Source organism: Alosa alosa, chromosome 23 (genome assembly GCF_017589495.1).
Source record: "Alosa alosa isolate M-15738 ecotype Scorff River chromosome 23, AALO_Geno_1.1, whole genome shotgun sequence".
Classification (NCBI taxonomy): Eukaryota; Metazoa; Chordata; class Actinopteri; order Clupeiformes; family Clupeidae; genus Alosa; species Alosa alosa.
In genome coordinates this window covers 22859234-22874833 of record NC_063211.1, presented here as the reverse complement: position 1 = coordinate 22874833, position 15600 = coordinate 22859234, and the positions used below count along the sequence as shown (strand labels likewise).

General features: G+C 46.2%; 1 protein-coding gene across 1 annotated transcript in view; it reads left to right on the top strand.

The window, feature by feature from the left end:
- gpc5a (glypican 5a) overlaps nt 1-15600 on the top strand; it is a 136732-nt gene that overhangs the window by 46219 nt on the left and 74913 nt on the right. Inside the window, exons 4-5 of the mRNA XM_048235517.1 lie at nt 3997-4133; nt 4639-4764. Of these exons, the coding sequence (XP_048091474.1) occupies nt 3997-4133; nt 4639-4764 (263 nt within the window). The remainder of the gene's footprint in view (nt 1-3996; nt 4134-4638; nt 4765-15600) is intronic.

The following is a 15600-nucleotide window of genomic DNA, read 5'->3' as shown; positions in this document are numbered from 1 at the left end:
AATGGGGCTCTTAAGGTGTCCCCGACCCATCCGGCCTGCTTTTACCGTCCGTTTGGTTGCTGTTAAGGAACATACTCCATCACCTAGTCAGCACAGTGCCCAAAATAAGATCTGTTTTACGAGACTTTAAATGGCCCAGACTGGTAAAACCTGAGCAGAGAATGGCATGGAAATATTAGTCTTGTGGGGAAAGGTGTTGTGGCTTTCCTCTCGGCTGGATTTTGGCCAGAGTTTGCCACCTAGCCATACACTCATTCTGGCACTGAACACTTTAAAACCTTACGAGACATAAAGCTCTGTGTTTAGCTGATCCAATTGTTCTTAATGTGATTCTGGTGTGTGCTCACTCGCGACACCGCTGACCCAAACACGGCCAGCGGGAGTTTCCAGACCGCAGTGGAGGCTGTTAAAATGGTGAGCGAGACAGAGGGGGACTAAATAGCTGTTCACTGGCACCGAGTCCTCAACTCCAGCAGCTGAACTCTAGGCTGTGCCCAGTCTGGGCATCGAATATGTATTTATATATTTATACAATATAATGGTACACATGGATGGACTTGGGAGTATGTCAAATATATTTGGTGCCACTGGGCAAATAACACATGCCAGATGAGCAACACACAGAGACATACACACAAACACACAACATTTTTGCACATAGACATGCACACACTGACATACTTGAAACTTTTCAGGCTGGCACAAGGATTTACAGTGCAATGCAACAAGTGCCAAATGACTCTGTATCCCCCCAAAAGAAGCCCAAACATGAACTCTCTGTCCTCTCTCTCTCTCTATCTCTCTCTCTCTCTCTCTCTCTCTCTCTCTCTCCCTCGCTCACTTTCTGTCCCCCTCTCTCCCTCTCTCTCTCTCTCCCACTCTCTGCTCACGCCATTCCGAGCGCCATCCAGATTGCATTCCCGATACGCTTGGCCATTTCCACAAACTCACTGCTTCGAATCCGCTGTGGGTTTGGCGGCCGGGGCCAGAGTGCGTAGGAATGTGGTGCTGGGCCCTGCTCCTAAACTGCCTTGAAATCGCACATGGCAGACTCGGCCAAAGCATGTTCATAAGCATTCCCAACCCCCCCCCTCCACACCCTCACTATGCCCCCTCTTGCTCCCTTCTGCCCTCGCCCCCCAACACCTCCTCATCCCTGGAGCCAACTGGAACATGATGCACCCCCATACACACACACACACACACACACACACACACACACACGCATGCTGCCGCCACCTCCTTCAATCATCCTGCAAATTTGATTAGCTTAAAATAACACTGGTGCTGCTGCTGGGGAGCTACTGTATGCGCATGCACATACCACATGGGGTTTTAGTTCTCTGTGTGTGTGTGTGTCTGTGTCTGTGTCTGTGTCTGTGTCTGTGGCTGTGTGTGTGTGTGTGTGTGTGTGTGTGTGTGTGTGTGTGTGTGTGTGAGAGAGAGATTTTTTGTTGGCTTGTGTCAATAATATAAGAGATTGTGGGGACACTGCATGTTTTCAGTGCTCACAGACACACACGCACACACACACACACACACACACACACACACACACACACACACACACACACACACACACACACACACACACACTTTTCTCTAAAAGCATTTCTGAACACAATAGCTGGTTAAATGTGTTCCCATGAAATGAACACACATACACCATGATATGGCAAATAGTCACATTTATCTCCGCTGATGTAATATACGGGCGACATGCTACATTTCACTAGATGGATATATTTCGCCGCTTAGTAATAGCTCAGGGTATTGGGCAGCATTGCAGTCCATCGTCCATTACTGGTCTGTCTGATTGTTGGAGATCCGCTTGTTTGAGCAGAGACCAAGAGCCAAGCCACCATCCAATTGCTCATGGTCACATTAGCCAACTAAATCATCTTACACGTTCGCATGTTTTACACCACAACCCCTCGCCAGCACAGAGGCTGAAAACCCCCTCCTGCGAACCTCCTCTCTCGCTGTCACATCGTAAACAACGCTGCCATCTAGTGTGCATCACCTGCCACTGCATCTTTTTAGTAATAGCATCACCGCTCATCAGTTCACCTGAAGCGCCACAAATTGAACAAGATGAGAGGTTAGGCCCTTGGGGGCAAAAGGCAAGGGGAAGGGGCAGTTAAAAGGCTGGCTGGGGTAATTTGTTTCCCCTGGCTAAAATAAGCTGATGGCGTGTGGGTCCACGCGGGTTGCACAGACGAGTGGCCGGCCGCATCGATTTCCCATTTGGTTTGGCCAGCAGAGTCACGCACTGCTCCTCCACACCAATCACTTATGTGTCGCCGTGAATGTTTAGGGCTGTCATTTGTAATCGCCATGGCTGTGTGGCACACACACACACACACACACACACACACACACACACACACACACACACACATATAAGTTAGTGCTTACACACACACATACACACAGACACACACACACACACACACACACACACACACACACACACACACACACACACACGTGCTGGGAAGAGATACATGAGTTTCTCTGGACATCCATGAACTTCTCTGTGACACGAGCAGCGGTTCTTGGCTTTGTGAGCCGTTATTGGTATGCACAGCCATCCTCCTTTGTGTTGCTCCAGCTTTGTGCCTTCCAGCCAGCTGAAACACTCGCCCCACTCTTGGAATTGGATTAGTTTGTGATCCAGTGGCCAAGACCGGAAATCTTTGTCCATAGAAGCCCTCGCACCCCAAATTGGAAATCCATTCCACTGGGGGTGTGATGGGCCTGACTGCACACACAATGCGACACTTGATACACACTGTGATTTGCCAACGGATCCACATGCCATTTGTATCTGCTGGCCCTGATCAATGAGGGATATATGAATTATTTTTTGTTATAAAGATTTACAATATAATCAATAGCTGTTTTTTTTTAATTAACCATACAGTATATCTATACTGCACAGTGTACTATATATATCTGTGTATTCTGAAATCCCATTGTTGGATTAAGTAGTTCAACATAGTCATCATTACATGTTCTCTTTAATCTCTTTCCATAAGACCTAGCATGCTCTTAGCACATGATGCAGCGTGCTAGAATATCCCTAACAAGTGGCAGGAGACTGTGATTGCTGAGGTGATTATGAATGAACAAAGAGACGTGTGTGTCTGAGGAAGAGCCGCACAGCTCCAAACGTCACAACCAACATAAAAACTGAATGGGGGCTATCTGGTGTGCGCACCATCTCTTATTCTTTCGGACACTCTTGTACTGGACGCTGCACCCATCCCATTTTGGCCTGGGATGTGCGTGGCCTTACACTGCTTCTGTCTGTGAGGGGGCTCACCAGGTGGTCAGTGTAATGAGGAATGTCTTTAAGAGAATGCTGATTTCTGCATTTTTCATCCAAATATTGATCTCTCTTCTTCTAATAGGTCATTGAACAATCAAACCTTTTGCACTGAACATTATATCAGTGAGGTTTGGGCTGTCAGATCCGCATAAATAAGCATTTCCCCTATAATAGCTTTACTATAATGGACAGTGACTGACAATGCCAGTAAGGTGGCACACTCTTCTAGGGTGTCCTTCCACACAACCTTGTTTAACACATGATGTAAAACTCATAAAAAAATATAAAACTGGTCAGCGCTTCGGACGTGTAACCGGAGGGTTGCCGGTTCGAACCCCGACCAGTAGGCACGGCTGAAGTGCCCTTGAGCAAGGCACCTAACCCCACACTGCTCCCCGAGCGCCGCTATTGTTGCAGGCAGCTCTCTGCGCCGGGATTAGTGTGTGCTTCACCTCACTGTGTGTTCACTGTGTGCTGAGTGTATTTCACTAATTCACGGATTGGGAATGCAGAGACCAAATTTCCCTCACGGGATCAAAAGAGTATATATACTTATACTTATGTTCCTGGTTGCCCTGCTCATGAGATGACCTCTCCTAGCTAGATGTGTGCTTTGTATTTGAAGTGACCATAACAGGTGGTTTGCTCTCCCACCTCCATAGGTGCACAGGATCTGTGGGCACCCCAACAGGGATGAAGCCCAGGTGAGCAGCGTGCAGGTGGGTGGGAACGGCCGAGACTCCATCCCCCTCCGAGCCTCGCCTCGAGACATCGACATCTCCCTGGCCAATAGGAGGAAGTGAGTGTCTGTGTAGACATTGGTGTTATTTGGCTGTTTGATTGATCTGTCTATCAGTTTGTCCCTTAGTCTTATTTCTTAGTTTCCCCTTTGCCTGTCTGTTTGCCTTCCACTCATTCACCCGTATATCTTTCTGACAATTATTTCTCCCTCATAATCCACCCTTGGGTGGATATTTTGTTTTAAATATAAACTGACCATCCATTTGTTTGTCTTTCTATGTGTCCATTACATATAGAAAGTTTGTCAATTAAGGGAAAGAGTGATTTTGGTTGCATAACCTCCATGTTGATAGTCAGGTCTGCCACCTAGTGGACAGCTGAAGAAACTACAGTTCTGTGGGACTTTATTGCTATCGAGTGGATAACTTTCATTACTACAGTTTTGTTAAGAGACACTGGAATCTGGACAGATGTTGATCCTCTGTCTGTCTGTCTGTCTGTCTGTCTGTCTGTCTGTCTGTCTGTCTGTCTGCCTGTCTGTGTGTCTGTCTGTGTCTCCACAGGGAGTTTATAAATGCCTTGCGCTCGCATCGCACGTTCTACGGTGGTCTGGCGGACCAGCTCTGCATGAACGAGCTCAGCTCAGGAGACGGCCTGGCCTGCTGGAATGGAGCCGATGTGGTCAAAAGGTAAGACCAGTTAATAAACCATCCAATTAAACCAGCCAACTCCAAGCACCCTGACTGGATACTAACTCACCCCCTGAAAGATGCAGTTAGTTATTCAGTTCCACAAGAGACAATATAATTACACCCCCTCCCCCCACCACCTTCTGTGCTCCTGAAATGCATGTGCATATCTGAATATGAAAGGATATGGGATTCGAATCAAAGGGAGAGCCTCAGACTTTGACCACCAGTGAGACACCACTGATTACTTATGCAGATCTGCCTAAAACTCTTTGTTGTTCTTCAGGCTCTTACTCAGATCCCATATTTTTTTTTGTCAATCTAAACCCTCTTAGTTGCTGTTTAACTCACATAATTTCAGTTTCACAAGTTCAGATACTAAGAAAAACAACAACAAAAAAATAAGTGCAAAGTTCAATTTTGAAGTTATCATTAAAAATGTATATTTGAACAAAATCTGGTTTGGTTCTTAACGGGGGCATTTACTGCCTGAAATATCCGATTTTGTTTACCATGCTCGGAGGCCTGATGGGTCGCCTATTTACGCCGTCTCAACGGAACATGAACGGTTAGACCGAGAATTCTCGTCATGAAATTAAAATTCCATTGGAGCTCCAATCGGATGTGTACACGCAGCCTTACAACACTGTTTACAGCTCTTCGAGTCACGGTAAAATGTCATTTTAGGTACATAGCTAATTTAGATACACCTATGGTGTGGGTGCTTGCGTTTCTTTAGGAATCCGCTGTCTTGGTTTGTATAGAAATGGATATTAAGTGACACATATAGACGGCAGACATACGGGACCGACGGTAATAGGGGGAGTTCCGAGTGACTAATAGTTGTGTCCGTACTTGTGCAGGTTTGCATGTGTATTTGCCTCTGAACAGTTTCATGGCGTCTATTTAGCCCCAAACTAAAGGTTGACTGGTAGATTGATTAGGCCTCGTTTCTGTCCAGAGCCCTCTGGGCGCGCTATCCTGGCGGGTAGCGTCCCCCCTCTCACTCGCTTGCCTTTGACACGGCCTCTAACTGAGCCCCGACACGCCAGCTGTTCCCCTCCCTCCATCCCCTCTCCTTCACTTCCCTCTGTCCCTCCATCCCCTTCTCCATTATATCTCTCTGTTCTTTCCTCCGCTCCCCAAGTCTCCCCATTCCTAATCATCTCCTCCCTTTGCTTGTTGTGGTGGCCTCCCCGCTTCTCTCCTCTCCTCCTCCTTTTCCTCCTCCTCCTCCACCTCCACCTCCTCCTCCGCCTCCTCCTCCTGCTACTCCTCCTATCTCACCTGGGCTGTCGGCGGCTGGCCACCCCATAAATCCCGGCCCTGTGGTATTTCCTCCCAGACTGTCATGTGCTGTCAGCGTGGCCAAGTGGCAGGTGGGCCCATATTTCAACCAGGAGAGACAGAGGGAGGTAGGAGGGCAGGGAGAGAGTGAAAGAGTGGGTGAGGAGAAATGAGGGAGGTGTAGAGTGGGAGAATAGGAGAGAAGGAAAGAGAGGAGGAAATAAAGAAGTTGAGAAGGAACGGAAGAGGGAGAAGAAGTGAATCAGAGAGGGAGAGAGAGTGACAGTGGCAGGGAGGGTAGGAAAGAGAAGGAGAGGTAAAGAAGGAAAGGGTGCCAGTGAAGGAGCAAGGGATGTGTGGAGGGTGAAAGAAGAGAGAGAGAAGGTGGTGAAGTGAGGAAGAGAGGGAGATAAAGAAAGAGAGAGAAGGGTATAGAGGGCGAAGTAGCAAAAAAAAAGAGAGAGAAGGAGAGAGTGGAAGATAGATAGAGCAAAACAGAACGAGAGCAAGAGGTGTTGAGGGTGTGGGGAGAGAGGAGAGGAGAGGAGAGGAGAGGGGAGGGGAGGGGGGAGGAGAGACAGGAGGAGATGTCAGAGTGGGTTATCGTGCTCCAGTAAAAGCTGACAAGCGAGGTGAGGCTGTTTCACAGCTGCCTGACCCCCTTCCTCCCCCCAGGGCCCTCCCGACGGCTCAGCTGAGGGTAATTGCTTTGGTCAGTATTGCCCCCCTGTGGTCACCACGGGCAACAGTGGACACGCCAGTGGTTGTGTGCCTGTCTGCCAACACTGTCATTAATATTGTTACAGCGTCATTGAAGCGTTTTAACAGATGTCTTGTTTCAAAGTCATATACATGGTGCATGTGAATCTACATTTTATTAGTAACTTTGTGCATTTTTGCTGTCAGTAAGCCTACAGCATCATACAAACTGCAGAGGCAATAGAATACTGCTTCAAGTATGTTAAATGACATTGACAATGAAATGCTTTCACAGATGCCTGTTTTGAAAGTTATACACATGGTGTGTGGCTATCCAACCCACATTTTTTCTGTAGTTTTGTTCCTTTGGCTGTATATACAGAGACATTCAAATACTGTATCAAAGCATAAATAATATCATCAAAGTGTTTAAGCCTTAATTCAAAATCTTCATCATTTTGTTTTTTCCGCTGTTAGTTCTACTTTATCAAAGCATCTGAAATATACATGGGCAAGCAGTCCTGTGCAGCAGCTAACACTGAGGACCCACACACACACACTATCACAAGTGCTGCACTGCTGTGGAGAGACACTCTCTCCTCCTCTTCCTCTTCCTCTTCCAACCCCCTGCAATGGCGGAGAACTGCGGAGCGTCGGACTTGGCATCCAGCCCACAGGGTTGTTAGCGGAGTGGGACCACTGCGGTTTCACTTTGCGTTGACTTTGTCATAGACAACTACAGATCTATGGCACTCCATTGCTTCTATATTACCTCAGGGTCTTGTTTTACGGCGCGGGCCCAGCCGAGCCGGACGAAGGCGTGATAAATAGCGCCATGTGGAGGGGGGCCACTGCCAGCCAAGAGGATGAGGGGAGGGGGAGAGTGGGGGGCAGGGGGTGAAATGGACAGAGGATGAGTGCTGATTTACGGAAGCCCCTTTGACCCAAAACGAGTGGTCTGGGCAATCGGAGACCGGCACTTTCTGTGTGTTTTTTTTCTAAGATGCCGTGTAGACGTTTTTCCCTCCGCAGTCGTAAAAAGCCTGTTTTGTCTCGCTGATGTTTTTGTTTCTTTGCATGTAAAAGTTGAAGAGAAAGAGTTGGGGGAGAGAAGAAAAAAAGAAAGAAAAAAAGTTTGACTAGGTTTGCAGGGTGTTTTTTTTTTGATGGACACCAACAGCAGACAACATCGGGGAGGCAGTAAACAAAGCGATAAACAAGAGGCAGATAAATCTACGGGAGGACGAGGAACACCTTGTACTTTATCTTCTCGCGCGCCTCTCCAAGACAAAAGGGGGAAGCAGGGAGTTGCGGGGGGAAGGAGGGCGAGGCGGGCCGTGTGGGGGGAAGATAAAAAGAAGATAAAAAGAAAGTGTGACTTGAACAGACTTGTACGTTTAGTGCCAAATCAATGTACTTGCAAAACCAGTTCACTTGTCACGTTAGTGAGAAATATACATGTATGCGTACACACACACTCACAGAAAGGCATGCTCAAATTCACACACAGATCATAAGTTATCTTTTTTTTTTTTTTTTTGCCTTTAAGATCTATATAAAAGATTTGACCTAAGTGTTTGACCTATTATTCTGGAGGCCACAGGAATCGAAGGCCATTGATTTTTTTCCAAGCGCTAAATTGGACCCCTTCGTTCTTTCACTGAGACCAGTGGTTTTGTGTAATTGCTTACTAAATCAGTCTCAATATGGGGTGCCGCCACATGGTTAAGTTCTTTGTAACCTCGTTTTCAGGGTTGCTGTGGGCGTCTGTGTGTGTGTGTGTGTGTGTGTGTGTGTGTGTGTGTGTGTGTGTGTGTGTGTGTGTTTTTGTGTCGGGGGGTGTTGGAGGGCTTCCATGGATGCAGCACTGGTTTTGGCATTGATTGCACTCCGCCTCTGACAAACGCGCGTTTTCTGTCTGGATGTGACGGAGAGGTCAGCAGATTCCCACACTGTTTTCCCTTTTTAATCTTTTATCCGTCTGTCCATCCCGTTTTTCCATCCCGTCTTTGCCCTGAATTCAGTGAATCGCCATGCCACCCAACAGACCAAGGAGAGTGTTCTGGATGGGAGGCAGCTGGCATCATGCCCATAACACTGTGCCATAGGGGTGTCACGATTCTCCAAATCCTCGATTCGATGTAATTTTCGATTTTAAAGTCACGATTCGATTTGATTTTCGATCTTTTTTAAATATTACTATTAATGCATTCCTTATGTTATTTACTCTTTTTGGCCTTTTCCTTTTCTTTTTCGGGGGGCTTTTATTATGACCGCCGCGCAGCGACTATAGGTTTAGTCAGATTTTTTCTTTTTTTTTTTCTTTTTAGCATGTCCAAATTTCCGTCAAGGATTCCCGGGACACTGAAAGACCGGGGTAGACGAAACTTGTTTGGCATGTAACCCCATATAGATAGCATGGAACCATTGTTTTTCGTTTTGATCTGTAGCCCCCCCGCTGGACTGCACCCCACGCGAAAGGAGGGTAGGGCAGACACAGTTGTCTGTGAATATCTCGAGAACCGTAAGGTTTAGGAGGACCATTTTTTTTGTATTTTGATCTCAATGGGCCATGTCAACCCATTCCATAACCACTCATTTCATGTATAGCGCCACCTAGTTAAACACAAAAAAGTAAAAATGAGGTGTTGTAATCGCAGGTATCTGTGACCTAACATAGTCAAAACTGCACGAAATTGGAAGTGTAGGATCATTATGACACCCTCTGAATGCACGCCAAGTTTCGTCGAATTCCGTTCATGGGGGTCCACACAATAAATTAATTTATGTTACTATACACCAACTGGCCTGTAGGTGGCCGGAGACAGTTTTCTGTGAATATCTCGAGAACCGTAGGGCCTAGGAGGTCCACCTTTTTTTTGTATGTTGGTCTTAAGGGGGCATGTCAACCCATCCCATTACCACTTATTTCATGTATAGCGCCACCTAGTTAAAAATTAAAAAGCAAAAAATTAGGTGTTTTCACCACAATATCTCTGGCTGACATGGTCAAAACTGCACAAAATTAAAAGTGTAGGATCATTATGACACCCTCCAAATGCATGCCAAGTTTTGTGAACTTTCGTTCATGGGGGGCCTTACAATAAAATAATTTATGTGTACATTTAGTGACCGTACACCAACAAGGATTCCCGGGACACTGAAAGACCGGGGTGCACGAAACTTGGTGGGCATGTAACCCCACATGGATAGCATGGAACCATCGGTGATCTGTAGCCCCCGCGCTGTACTGGACCCCCCGAAAGGAGGGTAGGGCAGAGACAGTTTTCTGTGAATATCTTGAGAACCGTAGGGCCTAGGATGCCTCCAGGGGTCATGTTAACCCATTCCATGTGCACACATGTGCATAAACAGATACACACGCACACACATACATTCACAGTAATCATACGTATGACACATACTCACACTGTAGACATATGTACGCATGCATGCACATGCACAAACACACATACGCAGGCAAACACACAAGCACGCACACACACACACACACACACACACACCCACACACACACACCCACACACATAAACATAAACGTGTATATGCACACATGCACACAATTCAAGAATTTCTCAGAATTATGAACAGGCAAGGTGGGGGTGGGGTTGTATAAAATTAATTTTACATGTGAAATCTATGAACTAATCATGTTTTGGTACTTGTTGTCTAGCAGATACCAGTGAGAATTGAGTGTGGATAATGCAATTTAGTGAGACAGTTAGAATCATACAGGCTTTTCAGCGTGATTTATTTTTGTGGAAAAAATGTGCTGGACTGGGCGGCGGTCATATTTTGTACCGCTCTGCGGTACATCTAGTTTTGAAACCGCTTTGAAACCGTTCCAACCGCGAGGTTGTAATGTAAACAGAACTAACTTTAGGCTAAAACAGAGACGTGAATAGTAAAATGAAACAACACAGAATGTTAATTTGATTGTTTCAGCACACTCCGAAAAGACCCAAGGTTAGTGTTCATGGGATATGTACTTATAAATGTGCATTTTAATCCTTAAAGTAACTTTGGACTGTAATTAGACCATCTTTTCACTTGCTAAGTTGAGTAGGCTAAGTTAGTTTTAATTGACGTGAATGAACGAATACTTCCACACCGGTGATTTCAAAGTAGCAAGAGGGGCTTTGATTTCGGTAGGTTGATGTGTAGGCCTATATTTTAACTGGCTGCAGCCTAAAATTAGAGGAGTGTTGACGCTGCAGTTCAGCACGTGCATGTGTGTTTGTGCATCTTGGCATACATGCTGGACGTGACATTGGGGGTGTGGCTGCATCGTCGATTCTACTTTTAAGTTCGAAGTTCGAGATTGAGAAATAAAATCGAAATCGTGACACCCTTACTGTGCCAACTACTCGTTTGAGATGTTGTCATTTAGTGTAACAAAAATACTCGTTTGGGCCGTCATTTCTGCTATTGCTGCCTTTTTATTCATGTTTGAGGTAGAGCATTGACTGAGTGTTCAGATTCTTACATTTTTATTGTGAAGTTCCCCCTTGTCATGGCCAGTGGCTCTGAATGTTTCTGAGCAAATGAGTCACAATAGGCTAAGGTAGTGCACATATCCCTAGTGATGGGATGACATGGTAGAGTGTCCTGTCCTCATTTTAACTGGCACTGCCTAACTGGGCTTTTAGGGGGAAGTAAGTTCATGCGTGTGTGTGTGTGTGTGTGTGTGCGTGTGTGTGTGTGTGTGTGTGTGTGTGTGTGTGTGTGTGTGTGTGTGTGTGTGTGTGTTCTGTCTCTGAAATTGGACTTATTTGGTCATGTTGGCACACAGACAGACACACGCACAAACGCACACACACACACACACACACACACACACACACTCACACACACACCGTTTTGGAGGCAAATACATTCATACATTTATACACACTGAACTTGTGTGCTAGACGTGCCCAATGTTTTATTCATCATTTTCTTCTCCCTGTGCCCAAAATGTCCCCGTGTCACCTCAGCAATATGTTTCATGTCTCGCAAATCCACCTCTGCTGTTTGTTTACTCATGCAGGACAACAAAGAAACAAAACAAAAAAAAATGGGTCATCAGACATTTGTAGAACATGTCTCATATGTCTGGGTAATAACTGCTCTGACCCTCCGTGCCTGCTCAGATTCATTATGCAAACCGTGACTCACAGGGGAAGTCAGTGCCTGCTTAACTGAAAAACAGCACTTACTTTAATAGCCCCCCACCCAGCCCCTACCCACCCCTCCACAAAATAGAATATTCTCTCGGTTCCCCTTCAATTTCTTTCCTCTGCTTTCCCCCTTCCTTTCTGTCAACAAGGCCTTTGATTTCACAGCCACGTTAACCAGGGCTCCTCCATAACCGAATCATCTTCCAGACGTCTGAGGGGACGGTGACAGTGTCACAAAATTAATCTGGCCGCCACCCGCCACGGAGGAGACAGTATGAGGCGGGCGGGGTGTCTGCCAGGAGACGAGCCCGATCCAAACAGCCGTCAGTCGGCTATCCTCACCTTGTGTGGCATTATCGTGCTCATTTGTCTTCGTCCTTTTCCTCACCAGACACCCCCACACACACACACAAACACACACAAACACACACACATACACACATACAGTACACACTCACACACACAAACACACACACACACACACACACACACACACACACACACACACACACACACACACATCTGAAACACAGCCTCTGCCACACGCCTTCACACCCACACATTCACACATTGACTTTGTCGGTCTCTCTCGCTCTCTCTCTCTCTCTCCCTCTCACACACACACACATATAGGCACACACTCCTATCTCTGATATTCTTTGATGAGGCCACTCATCTCTCTCCCACCCCTTCTTTTCTCTCATATTAAGTGTCTGTCTTTTTAATTAGCCACATTTCTATGGAGAAGGATGAATAATAATGAGTAATATTGCCACTCCAGAGAGCACCATAAAGTGTTTCATCCATTCATTTACTTCAGACAGTGCTCCCGAATAATGCCTGCTGTCCTGCCGACGACGCCACATCTTATCAGTGGGCCTTGGCTGATAAGTAAATAATTATATAATTAAAGTGGAGAAATAAATAGAGCAAGCATCTAATGGAATGTCAAGTCAGTGGTTTAAAATTGACCCAGCTAAAATGTGCTCCAGATGCATCAAATTTAGTGGGAACAAGCAGAGGCAGTTTGTCGCTCTGAGCATGAGTCAACCCCGATCACTTCCCAGGCCTCTCAATTCCCAGGCCTCGCTCTGTAGTTTTCTGCTGTGCTTCTGTGAGGGGTTTCAGCCAGGATTGGATGGATGGGGAGGGGATGGTTAAAAATGTCTTCACACTTTAGTCTGTCAGAGCTTCTGGAAACATATGCTACTCCTGTCAGGTTGAATGTGCTTGATTGGAGTGTGTGTGTGTGTATGTGTGTGTGGGGGTGCTTCATATCTCCACTTGTCATGAATGTCTAGTGCAGAGAAGAAGCAAGACAGCGTGCTGACAGATAAAGTAGTTAAACAATACCATTAAAGTTCCATCACCAATGTATCTCAACAAGCAATTATGTTTTCACAGGAAAACATACTACATACACTATAAGTAAGTGTGTCTGTGTATTTAAACTGGTTTTGTCAGTAATGGGTCAGATAGTGGTCATCTCTGGCTCATCCCCTGTCTGTTTGCACTGGTCTGACTGTGGAGAGGCCATCATTAAACACTTCTTAATGGAAATCCATAGTTGGAGGACTGTGAGCTGAATATCTCCTCCGGTGCCATCAGTCTTCCTTAAAAAGCACTAAAAGGACTTTAAGTAGCTGAATTTAATCCAGCAGCAGCCACTTGCTTTTTCACCTTCTTAACATCACACGGCGTTCATCTTACAGACACATTGTAATAGGTGTGTGTGTGTATGGTGTGTTTGTGTGTGTGTGTGTGTGTGTGTGTGTGTGTGTGTGTTTGTGTGTGTACAATGACGGCGTCCATCTTGCAGTCACATTGTAATAGGTGTGTGTGTGTGTATGGTGTGTGTGTATGGTGTGTTTGTGTGTGTACAATGATCTCTATTGTCGCCATGCGCTGTACTTACTCCCTAGATAAAATGGCTAGGATGGCTATTAGCTATGGGCTATGTGGAAGAGGAGGTATCAGTATGCTCTCAGTCATCTGTGGTATTTAACAGTGGAATGAGTGTGAGGGTTTGGACAATAGCTCTGGAGGAGGATGCAGTGTGCCTTTGTGACCTGTTGAGGGAGCTATATCCATTTAATTGCCTGCTTTCTGTCAGGCCACATTTCTATTAAATCCTTGCCCCTGAGTGATATATATTTGGTGTATTTAGTGTGAATGAGAGAGGGAAATATTTATGCAGAAAGCCATAAAGCTCTCTGTTAAATTGTTTATGTCTTCATAAATGTCCGTTCTGCATGTCATATCTGCGATTAGATTGGCAATCTGTAGATGTATGTTGAGAACAGTTTGATGGCCATGTCTCCTTAGCCTTTAAAGTACCATTGTTGGCAAGATCTGTGTGTGTGTGTGTGTGTGTGTGTGTGTGTGTGTGTGTGTGTGTGTGTGTGTGTGTGTGGAAGATGTCCAGTAATCACCCCAACATGTCTGGCCTCTCTCTTGCCAAGAAGAATGCCTCTGTCATGATTTCATTCTTCCCGTTGATCCCCTTGGCTCTCGGCTATCAGTGTAATGATAAATGGTGCTTTGATAGCTCAGGCAACATGATGCATTTCCGTATGACTTGCAGCTTGAAGTAACTCTTGTGTTATGAACTGGCAACTAGAGTTATCGTCGTAGAGGATTGGTCAAAACAGGTGAAACGGCACTGGAGGTCTTGTGTTGTGGCCAATGCCCCCTCAAACATTTAAAGCAGTTTCAAAGGAAATACAGTTGTTGTAAGATTTTCATAGACATTCAATCAATCTCCCAGACCCCCCACCCCCTGAGTACTTTGTCTTGACTTAGTACTTTGGCTAGCTAGTCATCCATATTGCAATAGGTAACCTTTTGCCCTGGCGGGTGTGCAGGAAATATGCCATGGCAAAGCCTGTTGTGTGTGATACCTGGGTCTGAATGAGAGCGGACCCTTCCTGTGGTCTTCTGTGAATAGCCATTAACCTGGGCTAATTCATCCTTGTGGCAAAAGGAAGCCCACATGGGCTTTTGGATGAATGGCGTCTGTTGTTGTTGAGGGGATGAGGCTGCAAAACAGGCGCCAGAGGCAGCACCAGTGTGTGTGTGTGTGTGTGTGTGTGTGTGTGTGTGTGTGTGTGTGTGTGTGTGTGTGTGTGTGTGTGTGTGTGTGTCTGTGTGTGTGTGTGTGGCTGTGATTTATCTGAGCTCAGAGGCTGTGATGACAGGGGCGGCCTCCCCGCAGTGCCACAGGTGATCAGGGAGGAGGGGGAGGGAGGGGGAGGAGGGGCGCGATCAATCCACCAGCGAGGAGAGGGAAGGCAGATTAGGTCAAGCTGAGGCGCGGTGCGCTCTCTTACTCAAGCCATCCGGCTGCCTTGGGGTGAGGGCTGGGGGGTAGATGCGTGGGTGGACATGGAGATACAGACGGCCAGAAGCTACAAGCACAAATGTCCGAGTACACACACACACACACACACACACACATACACACAATCCAGACACAGACAGACGGCCAGAGGCTACATGCACACAAACGTGCGCACACACACACACACACACACACACACACACACACACACAAAGTACAAGTTTTGTACACTTATAACTTTATAGTTACACAAACACACATACACATGTTTTTGTTCATGTTCATGTATATATATATATAATTAATCTAAGAGAGAATTGAAAAGAACATTC